The sequence below is a fragment of the Ranitomeya variabilis genome, chromosome 4 (assembly GCF_051348905.1).
Source record: "Ranitomeya variabilis isolate aRanVar5 chromosome 4, aRanVar5.hap1, whole genome shotgun sequence".
Taxonomy (NCBI): Eukaryota; Metazoa; Chordata; class Amphibia; order Anura; family Dendrobatidae; genus Ranitomeya; species Ranitomeya variabilis.
Window position 1 is genome coordinate 386,520,694 of NC_135235.1, and position 16,696 is coordinate 386,537,389.

The 16,696-nt window shown below is 43.5% G+C and overlaps 1 protein-coding gene across 1 annotated transcript in view; it reads right to left on the reverse strand.

Annotated features, from left to right (window-relative positions):
- The window catches only part of ADAT3 (adenosine deaminase tRNA specific 3), a 227,467-nt gene that overhangs the window by 183,064 nt on the left and 27,707 nt on the right, over window positions 1–16,696 (reverse strand). Inside the window, exon 2 of the mRNA XM_077250852.1 lies at window positions 14,003–14,147. Coding sequence (XP_077106967.1) covers window positions 14,003–14,086 — 84 coding nt within the window. The 5' untranslated portion in view covers window positions 14,087–14,147. The remainder of the gene's footprint in view (window positions 1–14,002; window positions 14,148–16,696) is intronic.

Below are 16,696 nucleotides of genomic sequence, written 5' to 3' on the forward strand. Positions count from 1 at the left end.
TTTTATATGTGAGGCAGAATGACCAAGAACCAACTATTCATGAATTTCTTTTTTTTTTTTTGGGGGGGGGGGCGTTTATACCGTTCTACGTTTGGTAAAATTGATAAAGCAGTTTTATTCTTCGGGTCAGTACGATTACAGCGATACCTCATTTATATCATTTTTTTATGTTTTGGCACTTTTATACGATAAAAGCTATTTTATAGAAAAAATAATTATTTTTGCATCGCTTTATTCTGAGGACTATAACTTTTTTATTTTTTCGCTGATGATGCTGTATGGCGGCTCGTTTTTGCGGGACAAGATGATGTTTTCAGCGATACCATGGTTATTTATATCCGTCTTTTTGATCAGATGTTATTCCACTTTTTGTTCGGCGGTATGATAATAAAGCGTTGTTTTTTGCTTTTTTTTTTTTTTTACTGCGTTCACTGAAGGGGTTAACTAGCGGGAGTTTTATAGGTGGGGTCGTTACGGACTCGGCGATACTAAATATGTGTACTTTTATTGTTTTTTTTATTATTTAGATAAATAAATGTATTTATGGGAACAATACATACATATTTTTTTCTTTATTTAGGAATTTTTTTTTTTTTTTTTTACACATGCCCCCCCGGGTGGGGGGGGGCATCATGTTATAGTGACAGATCGCTGATCTGACACTTTGCACAGCACTGTGTTAGACCAGCGATCTGACATGCAGGGCTGCAGGCTTACCAGCGCTTGCTCTGAGCAGGCACTTGGTAAGCCACCTCCTTGCAGGACCCGGATGCAGCCCCGCGGCCATTTTGGATCCGGGGCCTGCAGGGAGAAGGAGGTAGGAGACCCTCGGAGCAACGCGATCACATCGCGTTGCTCCGAGGGTCTCAGGGAAGCAGACAGGGAGCCCCCTCCCTGCGCGATGCTTCCCTATGCCGCCGGAACACTGCGATCATGTTTGATCGCAGTGTGCCGGGGGTTAATGTGCTGGGGGCGGTCCGTGACCGCTCCTGGCACATAGTGCCGGATGTCAGCTGCGATAGTCAGCTGACACTCGGCCGCGATCGGCTGCGCTCCCCCCGTGACCGCGGCCGATCGCATATGACGTACTATCCAGTCACTGGTAATTAAGTCCCAGGTCACCTCGACGGGATAGTACGTCATATGGAATTAAGGGGTTAATAAGATGTGTAGTACAGGGGTTACAAGGACACTAAACTTCAGGAGGGCAAATTTCTAACGGATGATAGACGATCTTGGTGCAATTAACTGGGACGATATCCTGAGACATAAAAATACACAAAGAAAATGGGAGACGTTTATTAGCATCCTGGATAGGACCTGTGCACAGTATATACCGTATGGGAATAAACATACTAGAAATAGGAGGAAACCAATATGGCTAAATAGAGCTGTAAGGGGCGCAATAAGGGACAAAAAGAAAGCATTTAGAGAATTAAAGGAAGTAGGTAGTGATGAGGCATTAAATAAATACAGAAAATTAAGTTCTGTAAAAAGCAAATCAAGGCAGCAAAGATTGAGGCAGAGAGACTCATTGCCAGAGAGAGTAAAAATAATCCCAAAATATTCTTTAACTACGTAAATAGTAAGAAACTAAAAAATGATAGTGTTTGCCTCCTTAAAAATAGTCTGGGTGAAATGGTGGATGAGGATGAGGTAAAAGCCAATATGCTAAATGACTTTTTTTCATCAGTAATTACACAAGAAAATCCCATGGCAGACAATATGATCAGTGATAATAAAAATTCCCCATTAAGTGTCACCTGTTTAACCCAGCAGGAAGTACAGCGGCGTCTAAAAATCACTAAAATTGACAAATCTCTGTGCCCGGATGGGATACACCCCCGAGTACTGCAGGAACTAAGTACAGTCATTGATAGACCATTATTTGTAATCTTTAAAGAGTCCATAATAACAGGGTCTGTACCACAGGATTGGCATATAGCAAATGTGGTGCCAATATTCAAAAAGGGACAAAAACTGAACTCGGAAAGTATAGGCCAGTAAGCGTAACCTCTACTGTGGGTAAAATCCTGGAGGGCATTCTAAGGGATGTTATACTGGAGTATCTGAAGAGGAATAACCTCATGACCCAGTATCAGCACGGGTTTACTAGGGACCGTTCCTGTCAGACTAATTTGATCAGCTTCTATGAAGAGGTGAGTTCCGAATTGGACCAAGGGAACCCAGTGGATGTAGTGTATATGGACTTTTCTAAAGCTTTTGATACGGTGCCACACAAAAGCCACACCCATGCCTGTTAGAGTCAAATGACAGCTGGTCAGATCAACTGTTATGTGCGGGGAGCCCACAAGAAAGGCAGGGCACGGCCTTTGACGTACCTATGCATCAAAGGTCATGAATGGGTTAAAATGCTTCAATGAAGCATGAACATGAATGGCGTCACTCAAAACTACAACTTATCTCGCAAAAAGGAAGCCATCATACGAAAAAGTTATTGCTCTTGGAAGAAAGGAGCAAAAATTCATTTGGTCCTTAATCCGGTGTGCTTCCGTTTTTTCCCTTGCCTTCTTGCAAAAGCAATAACTTTTTTATTTTTTTGTTGACATATTCTATTATATAACATAATATAAAATACTAGGAGATCACCCGAGCATATATATATCTACTGTTGTGAAATTGGATTCTGGGCTCCCCCTGTGGCCACTTGTGGAATTTAACTTGTGTGCATCATCCCCTCTGTTCACCTGCTCCTATCAGGATGTGGGAGTCGCTATATAACCTTGCTCCTCTGTCAGTTTCATGCCGGTCAACAATGTAATCAGTAGCCTTTCTGTGCATGTTCCTGCTACTAGACAACTCCCAGCTAAGTTGGACTTTTGTCCTTGTGTGTTTTTGCATTTTGTTCCTGTTCACAGCTGCTGTTTCGTTACTGTGTCTGGAAAGCTCTTGTGAGCGGAAATTGCCACTCTGGTGTTATGAGTTAATGCTAGAGTCTTAAAGTAATTTCTGGATGGTGTTTTGATAGGGTTTTCTGCTGACCATGAAAGTGCCCTTTCTGTCTTCATGCTATCTAGTAAGCGGACCTCGATTTTGCTAAACCTATTTTCATACTACGTTTGTCATTTCATCTTAAATCACCGCCAATATATGTGGGGGCCTCTGTCTGCCTTTTGGGAAAATTTCTCTAGAGGTGAGCCAGGACTGTCTTTTCCTCTGCTAGGATTAGGTAGTTCTCCGGCTGGCACTGGGCATCTAGGGATAAAAAAACGTAGGCATGCTACCCGGCCACTTCTAGTTGTGCGGCAGGTTTAGTTCATGGTCAGTATAGTTTCCATCTTCCAAGAGCTAGTTCTCATATATGCTGGGCTATGTTCTCTCGCCATTGAGAATCATGACAGTTTGACCGGCCAAAAAAAGGGTTAAATTACTGGCTGAGAAAGGAGAGAAAAAAGAAGTCTGCTACAATTTTTTTTTTTTTTTTTTTTCCCTCTAGTTCTGAGTGTGCTCTTAATTGAATCACTTGCTAGTCTGCCTATACTGCAGCCTTCCTCTCTTCCTCTCCTTCTAATCCTTGAATGGCTCTGTGTTCACCTGTTTCAAATGGATCTTCAGAGTGTAGCTACAGGTTTGAATAATCTCGCCACAAAGGTACAAAATTTGCAAGATTTTGTTGTTCATGCACCTATGTCTGAGCCTAGAATTCCTTTGCCTGAATTCTTCTCGGGGAATAGATCTCACTTTCAAAATTTTAAAAATAATTGCAAATTGTTTTTGTCCCTGAAGTCTCGCTCTGCCGGAGACCCTGCACAGCAGGTCAGGATTGTAATTTCCTTGCTCCGGGGCGACCCTCAAGACTGGGCTTTTGCATTGGCACCAGGGGATCCTGCGTTGCTCAATGTGGATGCGTTTTTTCTGGCCTTGGGGTTGCTTTATGAGGAACCTCATTTAGAGCTTCAGGCGGAAAAGGCCTTGATGTCCTTGTCTCAGGGGCAAGATGAAGCTGAAATATACTGCCAAAAATTCCGCAAATGGTCTGTGCTTACTCAGTGGAATGAGTGCGCCCTGGCGGCGATTTTCAGAGGTCTCTCTGATGCCATTAAGGATGTTATGGTGGGGTTCCCTGTGCCTGCGAGTCTGAATGAGTCCATGACGATGGCTATTCAGATCGATAGGCGTCTGCGGGAGCGCAAACCTGTGCACCATTTGGCGGTGTCTACTGAGAAAACGCCAGAAAATATGCAATGTGATAGAATTCTGTCCAGAAGCGAGCGGCAGAATTTTAGACGAAAAAATGGGTTGTGCTTCTATTGTGGTGATTCAACTCATGTTATATCAGCATGCTTTAAGCGTACTAAGAAGCCTGACAAGTCTGTTTCAATTAGCACTTTACAGTCTAAGTTTATTCTATCTGTGACCCTGATTTGTTCTTTGTCATCTATTACCGCGGACGCCTATGTCGACTCTGGCGCTGCTTTGAGTCTTATGGATTGGTCCTTTGCCAAACGCTGTGGGTATGATTTGGAGCCATTGGAGGCTCCGATACCTCTGAAAGGGATTGACTCCACCCCATTGGCTAGTAATAAACCACAATACTGGACACAAGTGACTATGCGTGTTAATCCGGATCACCAGGAGGTTATTCGCTTTCTGGTGCTGTATAATCTACATGATGTTTTGGTGCTGGGATTGCCATGGCTGCAATCTCATAACCCAGTCCTCGACTGGAGAGCTATGTCTGTGTTAAGCTGGGGATGTAAAGGAACTCATGGGGACGTACCTTTGGTTTCCATTTCATCATCTATTCCCTCTGAGAGTCCTGAATTCTTGTCTGACTTTCGTGACGTTTTTGAAGAACCCAAGGTTGGTTCACTACCTCCGCACCGGGAGTGCGATTGTGCCATAGACTTGATCCCGGGTAGTAAATACCCTAAGGGTCGTTTATTTAATCTGTCTGTGCCTGAACACGCTGCTATGCGAGAATATATAAAGGAGTCCTTGGAAAAGGGACATATTCGTCCTTCGTCATCTCCCTTAGGAGCCGGTTTTTTCTTTGTGTCTAAGAAAGACGGCTCTTTGAGGCCGTGTATTGATTATCGACTTTTGAATAAAATCACTGTTAAATATCAATATCCGTTACCACTGCTTACTGATTTGTTTGCTCGTATAAAGGGGGCCAAGTGGTTCTCTAAGATTGATCTCCGTGGGGCGTATAATTTGGTGCGAATCAAGCAGGGGGATGAGTGGAAAACCGCATTTAATACGCCCGAGGGCCATTTTGAGTATTTGGTGATGCCTTTTGGTCTTTCAAATGCCCCTTCAGTCTTCCAGTCCTTTATGCATGACATTTTCCGCGATTATTTGGATAAATTTATGATTGTGTATCTGGATGATATTCTGATTTTTTCGGATGACTGGGACTCTCATGTCCAGCAGGTCAGGAGGGTTTTTCAGGTTTTGCGGTCAAATTCCTTGTGTGTGAAGGGTTCTAAGTGTGTTTTTGGGGTTCAGAAGATTTCCTTCTTGGGATACATTTTTTCCCCCTCTTCCATCGAGATGGATCCTGTCAAGGTTCAGGCTATTGGTGATTGGACGCAACCCTCTTCTCTTAAGAGTCTTCAGAAATTTTTGGGCTTTGCTAACTTTTATCGTCGATTTATTGCTGGTTTTTCTGATGTTGTAAAACCATTGACTGATTTGACTAAGAAGGGTGCTGATGTTGCTGATTGGTCCCCTGATGCTGTGGAGGCCTTTCGGGAGCTCAAGCGCCACTTTTCTTCCGCCCCAGTGTTGCGTCAGCCTGATGTTGCTCTTCCTTTTCAGGTTGAGGTCGACGCTTCTGAAATCGGAGCTGGGGCGGTGTTGTCGCAGAGAAGTTCCGACTGCTCCGTGATGAGACCTTGTGCTTTTTTTTCCCGTAAATTTTCGCCCGCCGAGCGGAATTATGATATTGGGAATCGGGAGCTTTTGGCCATGAAGTGGGCTTTTGAGGAGTGGCGTCACTGGCTTGAGGGGGCCAGACATCAGGTGGTGGTATTGACTGACCACAAAAATTTAATTTACCTTGAGTCTGCCAGGCGCCTGAATCCTAGACAAGCGCGCTGGTCGTTGTTTTTCTCTCGGTTTAATTTTGTGGTGTCTTACCTACCGGGTTCTAAGAATGTTAAGGCGGATGCCCTTTCTAGGAGTTTTGAGCCTGACTCCCCTGGTAATTCTGAGCCCACAGGTATCCTTAAAGATGGAGTGATATTGTCTGCCGTTTCTCCAGACCTGCGGCGGGCCTTGCAGGAGTTTCAGGCGGATAGACCTGATCGTTGCCCACCTGGTAGACTGTTTGTTCCTGATGATTGGACCAGTAGAGTCATCTCTGAGGTTCATTCTTCTGCGTTGGCAGGTCATCCTGGAATCTTTGGTACCAGGGATTTGGTGGCAAGGTCCTTCTGGTGGCCTTCCCTGTCACGAGATGTGCGAGGCTTTGTGCAGTCTTGTGACGTTTGTGCTCGGGCCAAGCCTTGTTGTTCTCGGGCTAGTGGATTGTTGTTACCCTTGCCTATCCCGAAGAGGCCTTGGACGCACATCTCGATGGATTTTATTTCGGATCTGCCTGTTTCTCAGAAGATGTCTGTCATCTGGGTGGTGTGTGACCGTTTCTCTAAGATGGTCCATCTGGTTCCCTTGCCTAAGTTGCCTTCTTCTTCCGAGTTGGTTCCTCTGTTTTTTCAAAATGTTGTTCGTTTGCATGGTATTCCGGAGAATATCGTTTCTGACAGAGGGACCCAATTCGTGTCTAGATTTTGGCGGGCATTCTGTGCTAGGATGGGCATAGATTTGTCTTTTTCGTCTGCTTTCCATCCTCAGACTAATGGCCAGACCGAGCGGACTAATCAGACCTTGGAGACATATTTGAGGTGTTTTGTGTCTGCGGATCAGGATGATTGGGTTGCTTTTTTGCCTTTGGCGGAGTTCGCCCTCAATAATCGGGCCAGCTCTGCCACCTTGGTGTCCCCGTTTTTCTGTAATTCGGGGTTTCATCCTCGATTTTCCTCTGGTCAAGTGGAGTCTTCGGATTGTCCTGGAGTGGATGCTGTGGTGGAGAGGTTGCATCAGATTTGGGGGCAGGTGGTGGACAATTTGAAGTTGTCCCAGGAGAAGACTCAGCTTTTTGCCAACCGCCGTCGTCGTGTTGGTCCTCGGCTTTGTGTTGGGGACTTGGTGTGGTTGTCTTCTCGTTTTGTCCCTATGAGGGTTTCTTCTCCTAAGTTTAAGCCTCGGTTCATCGGCCCGTACAAGATATTGGAGATTCTTAACCCTGTGTCCTTCCGTTTGGACCTCCCTGCATCCTTTTCTATTCATAATGTTTTTCATCGGTCATTGTTGCGCAGGTATGAGGTACCAGCTGTGCCTTCCGTTGAGCCTCCTGCTCCGGTGTTGGTTGAGGGTGAGTTGGAGTACGTTGTGGAAAAGATCTTGGACTCTCGTGTTTCCAGACGGAAACTCCAGTATCTGGTCAAATGGAAGGGATACGGTCAGGAGGATAATTCTTGGGTCACTGCCTCTGATGTTCATGCCTCCGATCTTGTCCGTGCCTTTCATAGGGCTCATCCTGATCGCCCTGGTGGTTCTGGTGAGGGTTCGGTGCCCCCTCCTTGAGGGGGGGGTACTGTTGTGAAATTGGATTCTGGGCTCCCCCTGTGGCCACTTGTGGAATTTAACTTGTGTGCATCATCCCCTCTGTTCACCTGCTCCTATCAGGATGTGGGAGTCGCTATATAACCTTGCTCCTCTGTCAGTTTCATGCCGGTCAACAATGTAATCAGTAGCCTTTCTGTGCATGTTCCTGCTACTAGACAACTCCCAGCTAAGTTGGACTTTTGTCCTTGTGTGTTTTTGCATTTTGTTCCTGTTCACAGCTGCTGTTTCGTTACTGTGTCTGGAAAGCTCTTGTGAGCGGAAATTGCCACTCTGGTGTTATGAGTTAATGCTAGAGTCTTAAAGTAATTTCTGGATGGTGTTTTGATAGGGTTTTCTGCTGACCATGAAAGTGCCCTTTCTGTCTTCATGCTATCTAGTAAGCGGACCTCGATTTTGCTAAACCTATTTTCATACTACGTTTGTCATTTCATCTTAAATCACCGCCAATATATGTGGGGGCCTCTGTCTGCCTTTTGGGAAAATTTCTCTAGAGGTGAGCCAGGACTGTCTTTTCCTCTGCTAGGATTAGGTAGTTCTCCGGCTGGCGCTGGGCATCTAGGGATAAAAAAACGTAGGCATGCTACCCGGCCACTTCTAGTTGTGCGGCAGGTTTAGTTCATGGTCAGTATAGTTTCCATCTTCCAAGAGCTAGTTCTCATATATGCTGGGCTATGTTCTCTCGCCATTGAGAATCATGACAATCTACTATTTAATTGTCTAAGGGTCACTTCCGTCTTTCTGTCTGTCTGTCTGTCACGGATATTCATTGGTCGCGGCCTCTGTCTGTCACGGACATCTAAGTCGCTGATTGGTCGTGTCATAGTCTGGCAGCGAAATGGCCGCTGCTTTACTGCCCTGCAGTCAGCGCTGAGCGCTCACAGGGTTAATGCCAGCGTTAACGGACGGCGGTGTAACGCACTCCGTTAAAGCATTAACCCTGTGTGACCAACTTTTTACTATTGATGCTGCGTATGCAGCATCAATAGTAAAAAGATCTAATGTTACAAATAATAATAATAAAAATAAAAAGGTTATTCTCACCTTCCAACGTCGCGGCTGTCCTCGGCAGTGCAAGGAGCAGGTTCCGGTGCCAAGGATGCTATGCGAGAAGGACCTGCCATGACATCACGGTCATGTGACCACGACGTCATCACAGGTCCTGCGCTCATACCAACCCTGGGACCGGAAGCTGCCGCATGCACCGCACACAGGCGCCAGGACTTCAAGGGGCCTTCGGAAGGTGAGTATATGTTTATTTTTTATTTTAAGTCTTTTTTAACCACGCATATAGTGCCCACATTGCTATATACTATGTGGGCTGTGTTACATATTGCGTGGGCTCTGTTATATACTACATCTCTGTGCTATATACTATGTAGCTGGGTAATATACAACGTGACTGTGCAATATACAACGTGACTGTCCAATATACTACGTGCTCTGTGTTATATACTACGTCGACTGTGCAATATACTACGTGGCTCTGTTATATACTACGTGGCTGTGCAATATACTACGTAGCTATGCAATATACTATGTAGCTATGCAATATACTACGTGGCTATGTTATATACTACATGGCTCTGCTATATACTACGTCGCTGACCAATATACTACATAGCTGTGCAATACCTACGTAGCTGTGCAATACACTACATGACTGTGTTATATACTCCGTGGCTGTGCAATATACTACGTGCCTCTACAATATACTATGTGGCTATGTTATATACTACGTGGCTCTGCTATATACTACGTGGCTGACCAATATACTATGTGGCTATGTTATATACTACGTGGCTGTGTTACATACTACGTAGCTCTGTTATATACTACGTAGCTATGTAATACATGTATACTACGTCGGTAGTGTGATATACTACGTCACTGTGCAATATAGTACGTAGCCTGTGCTATATACTACCTACATATTGCGGAATACCCGATATGTTAGAATCGGGCCACCATCTAATATATATATATATATATATACACATATACACACACACACATACACTTCTTTGTGGGGCAAGTTGTAGTTTTGAATGCCACCAGTGATTTTACCATATAATGTACTGAAACGCGAGGGAAATTCCAAGTGTGATGACATGGTGAAAAAAAAAATGTAATTCCACCATTGCTTTTTTTGTTTTGTTGGTGTTCATTGTGTGGTAAAAATGATCTGAAGACAGAATTATCCAGGTCAGCCCGATTACAGAGATGACAAACATGTATAGTTTTTTCCTATTTCAGTGACAATAAAAATATTCAGAATATTATAAAAAAAAAAAAATAGTTTGGTCTGTGTCGTTATTTTCTGAGACCTGTAAATTTTTTTATTTTTCTGTTGTTGGGGATGAGTGAGCGCTTGTATTGTGTGCAGTAATCTGATGCTGTTATTGATACCAATTTCATGTACATACAGTGCTTTTATATCTTATTACATTTTTTTTTAAAGAAAACAGGAGAGTTGACCAAAATATGCAATTACGGCGATTCTTTTTTCCTTTTATGGCATTTATTGTTGGGTTAATTAATTCCATACTTTAATTGATCAGACTTTTACCAATGCAGCAATATCAAATGTGTTAATTTTTTTCCCTTTATTTTTAAAGGAGGGGGGGAAAGGGAGGGGATTTTTACATTAATTTGTAGCCACCTTAGCATACATAAGCTTGTGTTGGTTTGATCACTTATACTACAACCCCTGGCAAAAATTCAGACATAGCACAAAACTAAAGTCATTTCAAATGACAACTTTCTGGCTTTAAGAAACACTAAAAGAAATCAAGGACAAAAATGTGGCAGTCAGTAATGGTTACTTTTTGTAACCAAGCATAGGGAAAAAATTATGGAATCACTCAATTTTGAGGAAAAAATTATGGAATCACCCTCTAAATTTTCATACCCAAAAATAACACCTGCATCAAATTAGATCTGCTCATTAGTCTGCATCTAAAAAGGAGTGATCACACCTTGGAGAGCTGTTGCACCAAGTGGACTGACATGAATCATGGCTCCAACATGACAGATGTCAATTGAAACAAAGGAGAGGATTATCAAACTCTTAAAAGAGGGTACATCATCACGCAATGTTGAAAAAATGTTGGTTGTTCAAAATCACCTGTGTCTAAAATCTGGACCAAATACAAACAACATGGGAAGGTTGTTAAAGGCAAACATACTGGTAGACCAAGGAAGACATCAAAGTGTCAAGACAGGAAACTTAAAGCAATATGTCTCCAAAACAGGAAATGCACAACAAAACAAATGAGGAACGAATGCGTGGAAACTGGAGTCAACGTCTGTGACCGAACTGTAAGAAACCGCCTAAAGGAAATGTGATTTACATACAGAAAAGCTAAACGAAAGCCATCATTAAAGGGCCACTGTCACCCCTTCCAGGCGTTATAAACTAAAAGAGCCACCTTGTGCATCAGTAATGCTGCAGTCTAACAAGGTGGCTCTTTTAGTTTTTGTTTCTGTTATTCCCACAATAAATATATTTATAATTTTGCTGAAATACCTCTCTTTGTACCTGGAGGCGGGTCTGAAGCCTCCTCTTAGAAGCGCCCAACTGCCGTCAGTCATCTCTTGTGTTGATTTTCGCCGCCCCCTCAGCGCTGTTATTGTGTGAAATCCGGCGCCTGCGCTCTGCTCTTCTGCCTTGCGCAGGCGCATAGAGCATTTGCCATCCTAGCGCTGGTGCCGGGTTCCGTTCTGCGCCTGTGCGGGCAGTGCGGCCACCCTGTTACTGAATCCCCTCCCCGCACTGTGTTATGCATTATGCACAGTGCGGGGCTGGCATTACTGGGCATGCGCACTGCGCTTGTCAGACGCTCCCCAGGTCCCCCGCCTTTCAGCATTGCCGGAATATACAGGTATCCTTGCCGGCGTTTGGAACAGCCGCACAGAACAACGCTGGAAGGCTGAAGGCTGCAACCTGCAAATCTGATCTCGCAACAGCAGAGAAAGTTGGAGCCAGATTGATGAAGAGTACTGTTTGACACTCATTAAAGGGAGCCTGTCACCCCCTCCTGGCATTTTTCAACTAAAAGAGCCACCTTGTGCAGCACTAATGAGGGATGGCTGGGAGGCGTTTGTGTCCGGGGGGGAAAAGAAACGACCCCCGGACAGACTACATGTATGGTGAGCAAATTAAAAAAACGAATATTGCAGCGTTGGAAGAGACCCAGAATAAAAGAGCCACCTTGACAGAATGCAGCATTAGTGCTGCACAAGGTGGCTCTTTTGGTTAAAAATGCCGGGGGGGGGGGGGGGGGGGGGGTGACAGGTTCCCTTTAAGTCCATGCCTCAGAGACTGCAAGCTGTTATAAAAGCCAGAGGTGGTACAACAAAATACTAGTGATGTTTTGTAGAGTTTTTTTGTTTTCATGATTCCATAATTTTTCCCTATGCTTGGATAAAAAAAAACATCCATTACTGACTACCACATTTTTTTATTCTTGATTTCTTTTAGTGTTTCTTAAAGCCAGAAAGTTGCCATTTGAAATGACTTTAGTTTTGTACCATGTCTGTGATCTGCTTTTTTTTCTACAAAATTAAACAACTGAATCAACATCCTCCTTAAACAACTGAATCAACATCCTCCAAGGCCGGTGATTACATAATTTTTTGCCAGGGGTTGTATATACTATGGTATTGCAGTATAGAGTGAAAATCTCAGTCTCCCATGGAACTCAGCAGATCCCTGGTTGTCATATTAACCCATTGTTCCCCAACCATTGCTTTGCGTGGGCTGAAGAGAGCCATGTGTGCACATGCAGGGGGTGGTGCGCATTTCATTTAAATGCAGCTGACAGAGATTGACAACGGCTTTTAAAAGGGCAACAACCACAATGGTTAGCGGCAGCATTTAAAAGGTTAATATTAACCGCTGAGTGTGAAGGGAGCCAGCTGCTGCACCCCTTCCACATATAAGGACATTTTCCTAGGACATGAATGAACTTTTGCAGGAAAGTGTAAGGCTAAGTGCACACATCGCAGAATTGCCGCGGAAATTTCCACGGCAATTCTGCAACTCCTGCCGCGGGTATATCGCATGTGGAATTGGCAAGCATATTCCTACTAAACACTAGCGTTTTGCAAGCATAATTAGCTTGCAGAATGCTAGCGTTTTCCAAGCGATCTGTAGCATCGCTTGGAAAACTGATTGACAGGTTGGTCACACTTGTCAAGCATAGTGTTTGACAAGTGTGACCAACTTTTTACTATTGATGCTGCCTATGCAGCATCAATAGTAAAAAGATATGTTAAAAATAATAAAAAAAAAATAAAAAAATGGTTATTCTCACCTTCACAGGTCCTTCACACAAAGCATCCATGGGAACGGAAGCAGCCGCATGCACCGCTGAGAGGCGGGAGGACTCTGGGGGCCATCAGAAAGTGAGTATATCACTATTTTTTATTTTAATTCTTTTTTTTTAACAATTATATGGTGCCCAGTCCGTGGAGGAAAGTCTCCTCTCCTCCACCCTGGGTACCATCCGCACATGATCCGCTTACTTCCCGCATGGTGTGCACAGCCTCATGTGGGAAGTAAGCGGATCAATGCATTCCTATGTGTGCGGAATCCCCGCGATTCCGCAAATTAATGAACATGCTGCGTTTTTTTCTGGAATGCGTTTCCGCTCAGGAAAAAAAAATGTGCACAAAAAATGCGGATTGCATTCTATTAAATAGGATGCTTAATGTGAGCGTTTTTTTCGCGGTTTTTATAGCGAAAAACCGCAAAAAAAACGCGACGTGTGCACACAGCCTTAAAGGGGACTTGCTCCCAGATCAAGAGTGTCCAGGATTTTGCCATTATTCTATTTCTACTGGTCCCCTTAGTATTCAATTTTTTTTTTTTGGCCGGTTCATCAAGAGCGCAAGTAATATTTTCACAAAGTTTTGACAAATAACACAGCTCGTGCTTGAAACTCGTAGCTGCACACATGGGTGCCATGTCACTATTTTATACGAATTTGGAATAAAGACAAGCTTTTTTATAATTTGGACTCATCCTGCCTTTTTTTTTTTTTTTTCAATATTTTCACCGGTCTTGATGAGGGGGTGCACTGGAGTCAGATGCTGCTAATATATGATGAGATGACTGAAGTGAGATTTCTGGAGTAGGGCTCGCCACAGCTCATCATGAGTTAGACGAGCTGTTGCATCCCGCCCCCGTCCCACCCCAGTTCTGCCCATTTTGTCGGCGTAGGGAGAAACTGGCATGAAAATGTCAACTCAAGTTGAACATAAAATTTGTGACTTTTCAAAGCTTTTATGCTGGAACTCTAGTGTGAAAGATTTGATGAATTGGGCCATAGTTCTTAAAATGCCTCACCTCTCCAGTCAACAGGCAGATGATCTCCAGGGTGAGATTTATTAGTATTCTCTCAGTCATAGAATCCTTATCCTCGTTCATCATTCACGTCACTGAGCAGAAGTCTTTACAGTCTAGATTTAATGCCAAGTGACAAAGATTTCCTCTGGGAAAAAAGTTATAATCATTAAGAGAGATAATTATTGTAATTAGTAACATTGTAAGGTAAATACGAAGCACGTGAACGCTATATAGTGTGTGTGTGTGTGTGTGTGTGTGTGTGTGTGTGTGCGTGCGTGCGTGCGTGCGTGCGTGCCAGCGTGCGTCCGGGATTGGCAACTGCACCGTTGCAGCTACAGCCACAAAATTTTGCACAGTCACACGTCTGGACCCCGAGAGCGTCATAGGCTATGTTGTGAGGCGAAATTTTAACCCCGCGCATTCCAATTCACCAAACAATTTTACCCCTATCTACATAATGGGGAAAACGTGAAAGGAAAAGTGTTGGAGGCAAATTGACAGCTGCCAGATGTGAACAAGGGGGACTTAAAGAATGAGAGCGATGGCGCCAAAGAGTATATACTGTACAGTTGCTAAGGTGGGGCCCCAACATGGGATAATCACCACACCACCACGGGGATATGAACACACACACAAAATGCGCCACACACTACCACGTGCTTGAACACATATACCACCCTCAGCACACATTTCACCACACATGCATCAACCTCGCCACATAAAAGTCGAAACACAAATGTCGCCACTCAAAACTCGCCACGCGCAAAATTCGCCACATGCAAAACTCGCCACATGCAAAACTCGCCACACGTGCAAAACTCACCTCATGGAAAACTCGCCACACGTGGAAAAATTGCCACATGCACAAAAGTTGCAACAAATGCAAAAGTTGCCTCACACAAAACTTGCACATACTCAAAACGCACCACACATAAAACTTGCCATGCGCAAAACTTGCTGCACACAACTTGCTACACTAACTTGTCACATGCAACTCGACACACAAAAAGTTGCTACACGCATGTCGCCACACAAAACTCATCTCACAAAAGTCGCTACATGCATGTAGCCACATGCAACTCAACACACACAACTTGATATATGAAACTCGCCCTAAAACACACACAAGTCTGGTATTATCCTTCAAAAATAAAAATCTGATTAATAAGCAGACAAACTACAAGAGCAACAAATGTACCATATAGGAAATATGGCAGCTGTCAGTCACATGACCTATTATGTGTATGTGTGAGCTAATATATACTGCCAGGGGGAGGGCTTCCTGTTGGCTGGGGATTTATCAGGCTGCCAATTTAGCTTACAAATACTGAGGTAAAAATACTGAACAAATAACGTGTGAACGAGGTCTAATACAGGAGGAGATGACATAGATACATACTATATACAGTAGATGACACACAGATATATACTATATACAGGAGCAGATGACACACAGGTATATACTATATACAAGAGCAGATGACTTACAGGTATATACTATATACAGGAGCAGATGACACACAGATATATACTATCTACAGGAGGAGATGACATACAGGTATATACTATACACAGGGGAGATGACAAACCGGTATATACTATATACAGGAGGAGATGATATACTATATACAGGAGATGACATACAGGTGTATACTATATATAAGGGATATGACAAACATGTATATACTGAGGTGAAAATGAGAGGTGTGAGGTGAAAATGAGAGGTGTGAGGTGAAAATGAGAGGTGTGAGGTGAAAATGAAAAGGTGTGAGTGCAAAATGAGAGTGAGGGAAAACAGTGAAGTGATCGGAAAATGACAGATGTGAGGTCGAAATGGCAAGTGTTAGTGGGGAATGAGAGGAGTGAGGGGGGGAATAAGAGGAGTGAGGGGGAAAATGAGAGGTGTAAGGGAGAAAATGAGAGAAGTGAGGGGGAAAATGAGAGGCGTGATAGGAAAATGAGAGAAGTGAGGTGCTATAACTAACCACAGATATTTACTATGCCCAGGCAACGCCGGGTTCTTCAGCTAATATATATATAAAAACGAGAGAGTGTGTGTGTGTGTGTGTATATCAGCCACGCCCACTCCACATAGCCCCAACCAATCACTAAGCATCTTTCATTTCACCAGAACTGTTTAACCCCTACATGTCCCCAGCTTTTTTCGGTTTTGTGTTTTCGTTTTTCGCTCCCCTCCTTCCCACAGCCATAACTTTTTTATTTTTCCATCAATATGGCCATGTGAGGGCTTATTTTTTGCGGGACGAGCTGTACTTTTGAACGACATCATTGGTTTTAGCATGTCATGTACTAGAAAACGGGGAAAAAAAATTGCACCATTTTCTGATACCCGTAGAGTCTCCATTTTTCGTGATCTGGGGTCGGGTGAGGGCTTATTTTTTGCGTGCCGAGCATACGTTTTTAATGATATTATTTTGGTGCAGATGCGTTCTTTTGATCACCCGTTATTGTATTTTAATGCAATGTCGCGGCAACCAAAGAAACTTAATTCTGGCGTTTCCAATTATTTTTTCGCTATGTCGTTTAGTGATCAGGTTAATTCTTTTTTTATTGATAGATCAGGCGATTCTGAACTTGGCGATACCAAATATGTGTATATTTGATTTTTTTTTGTTTTATTTTGAATGGGGTGAAAGGGGGGGTGATTTAAACTTTTATATTTTATTTTTTTCA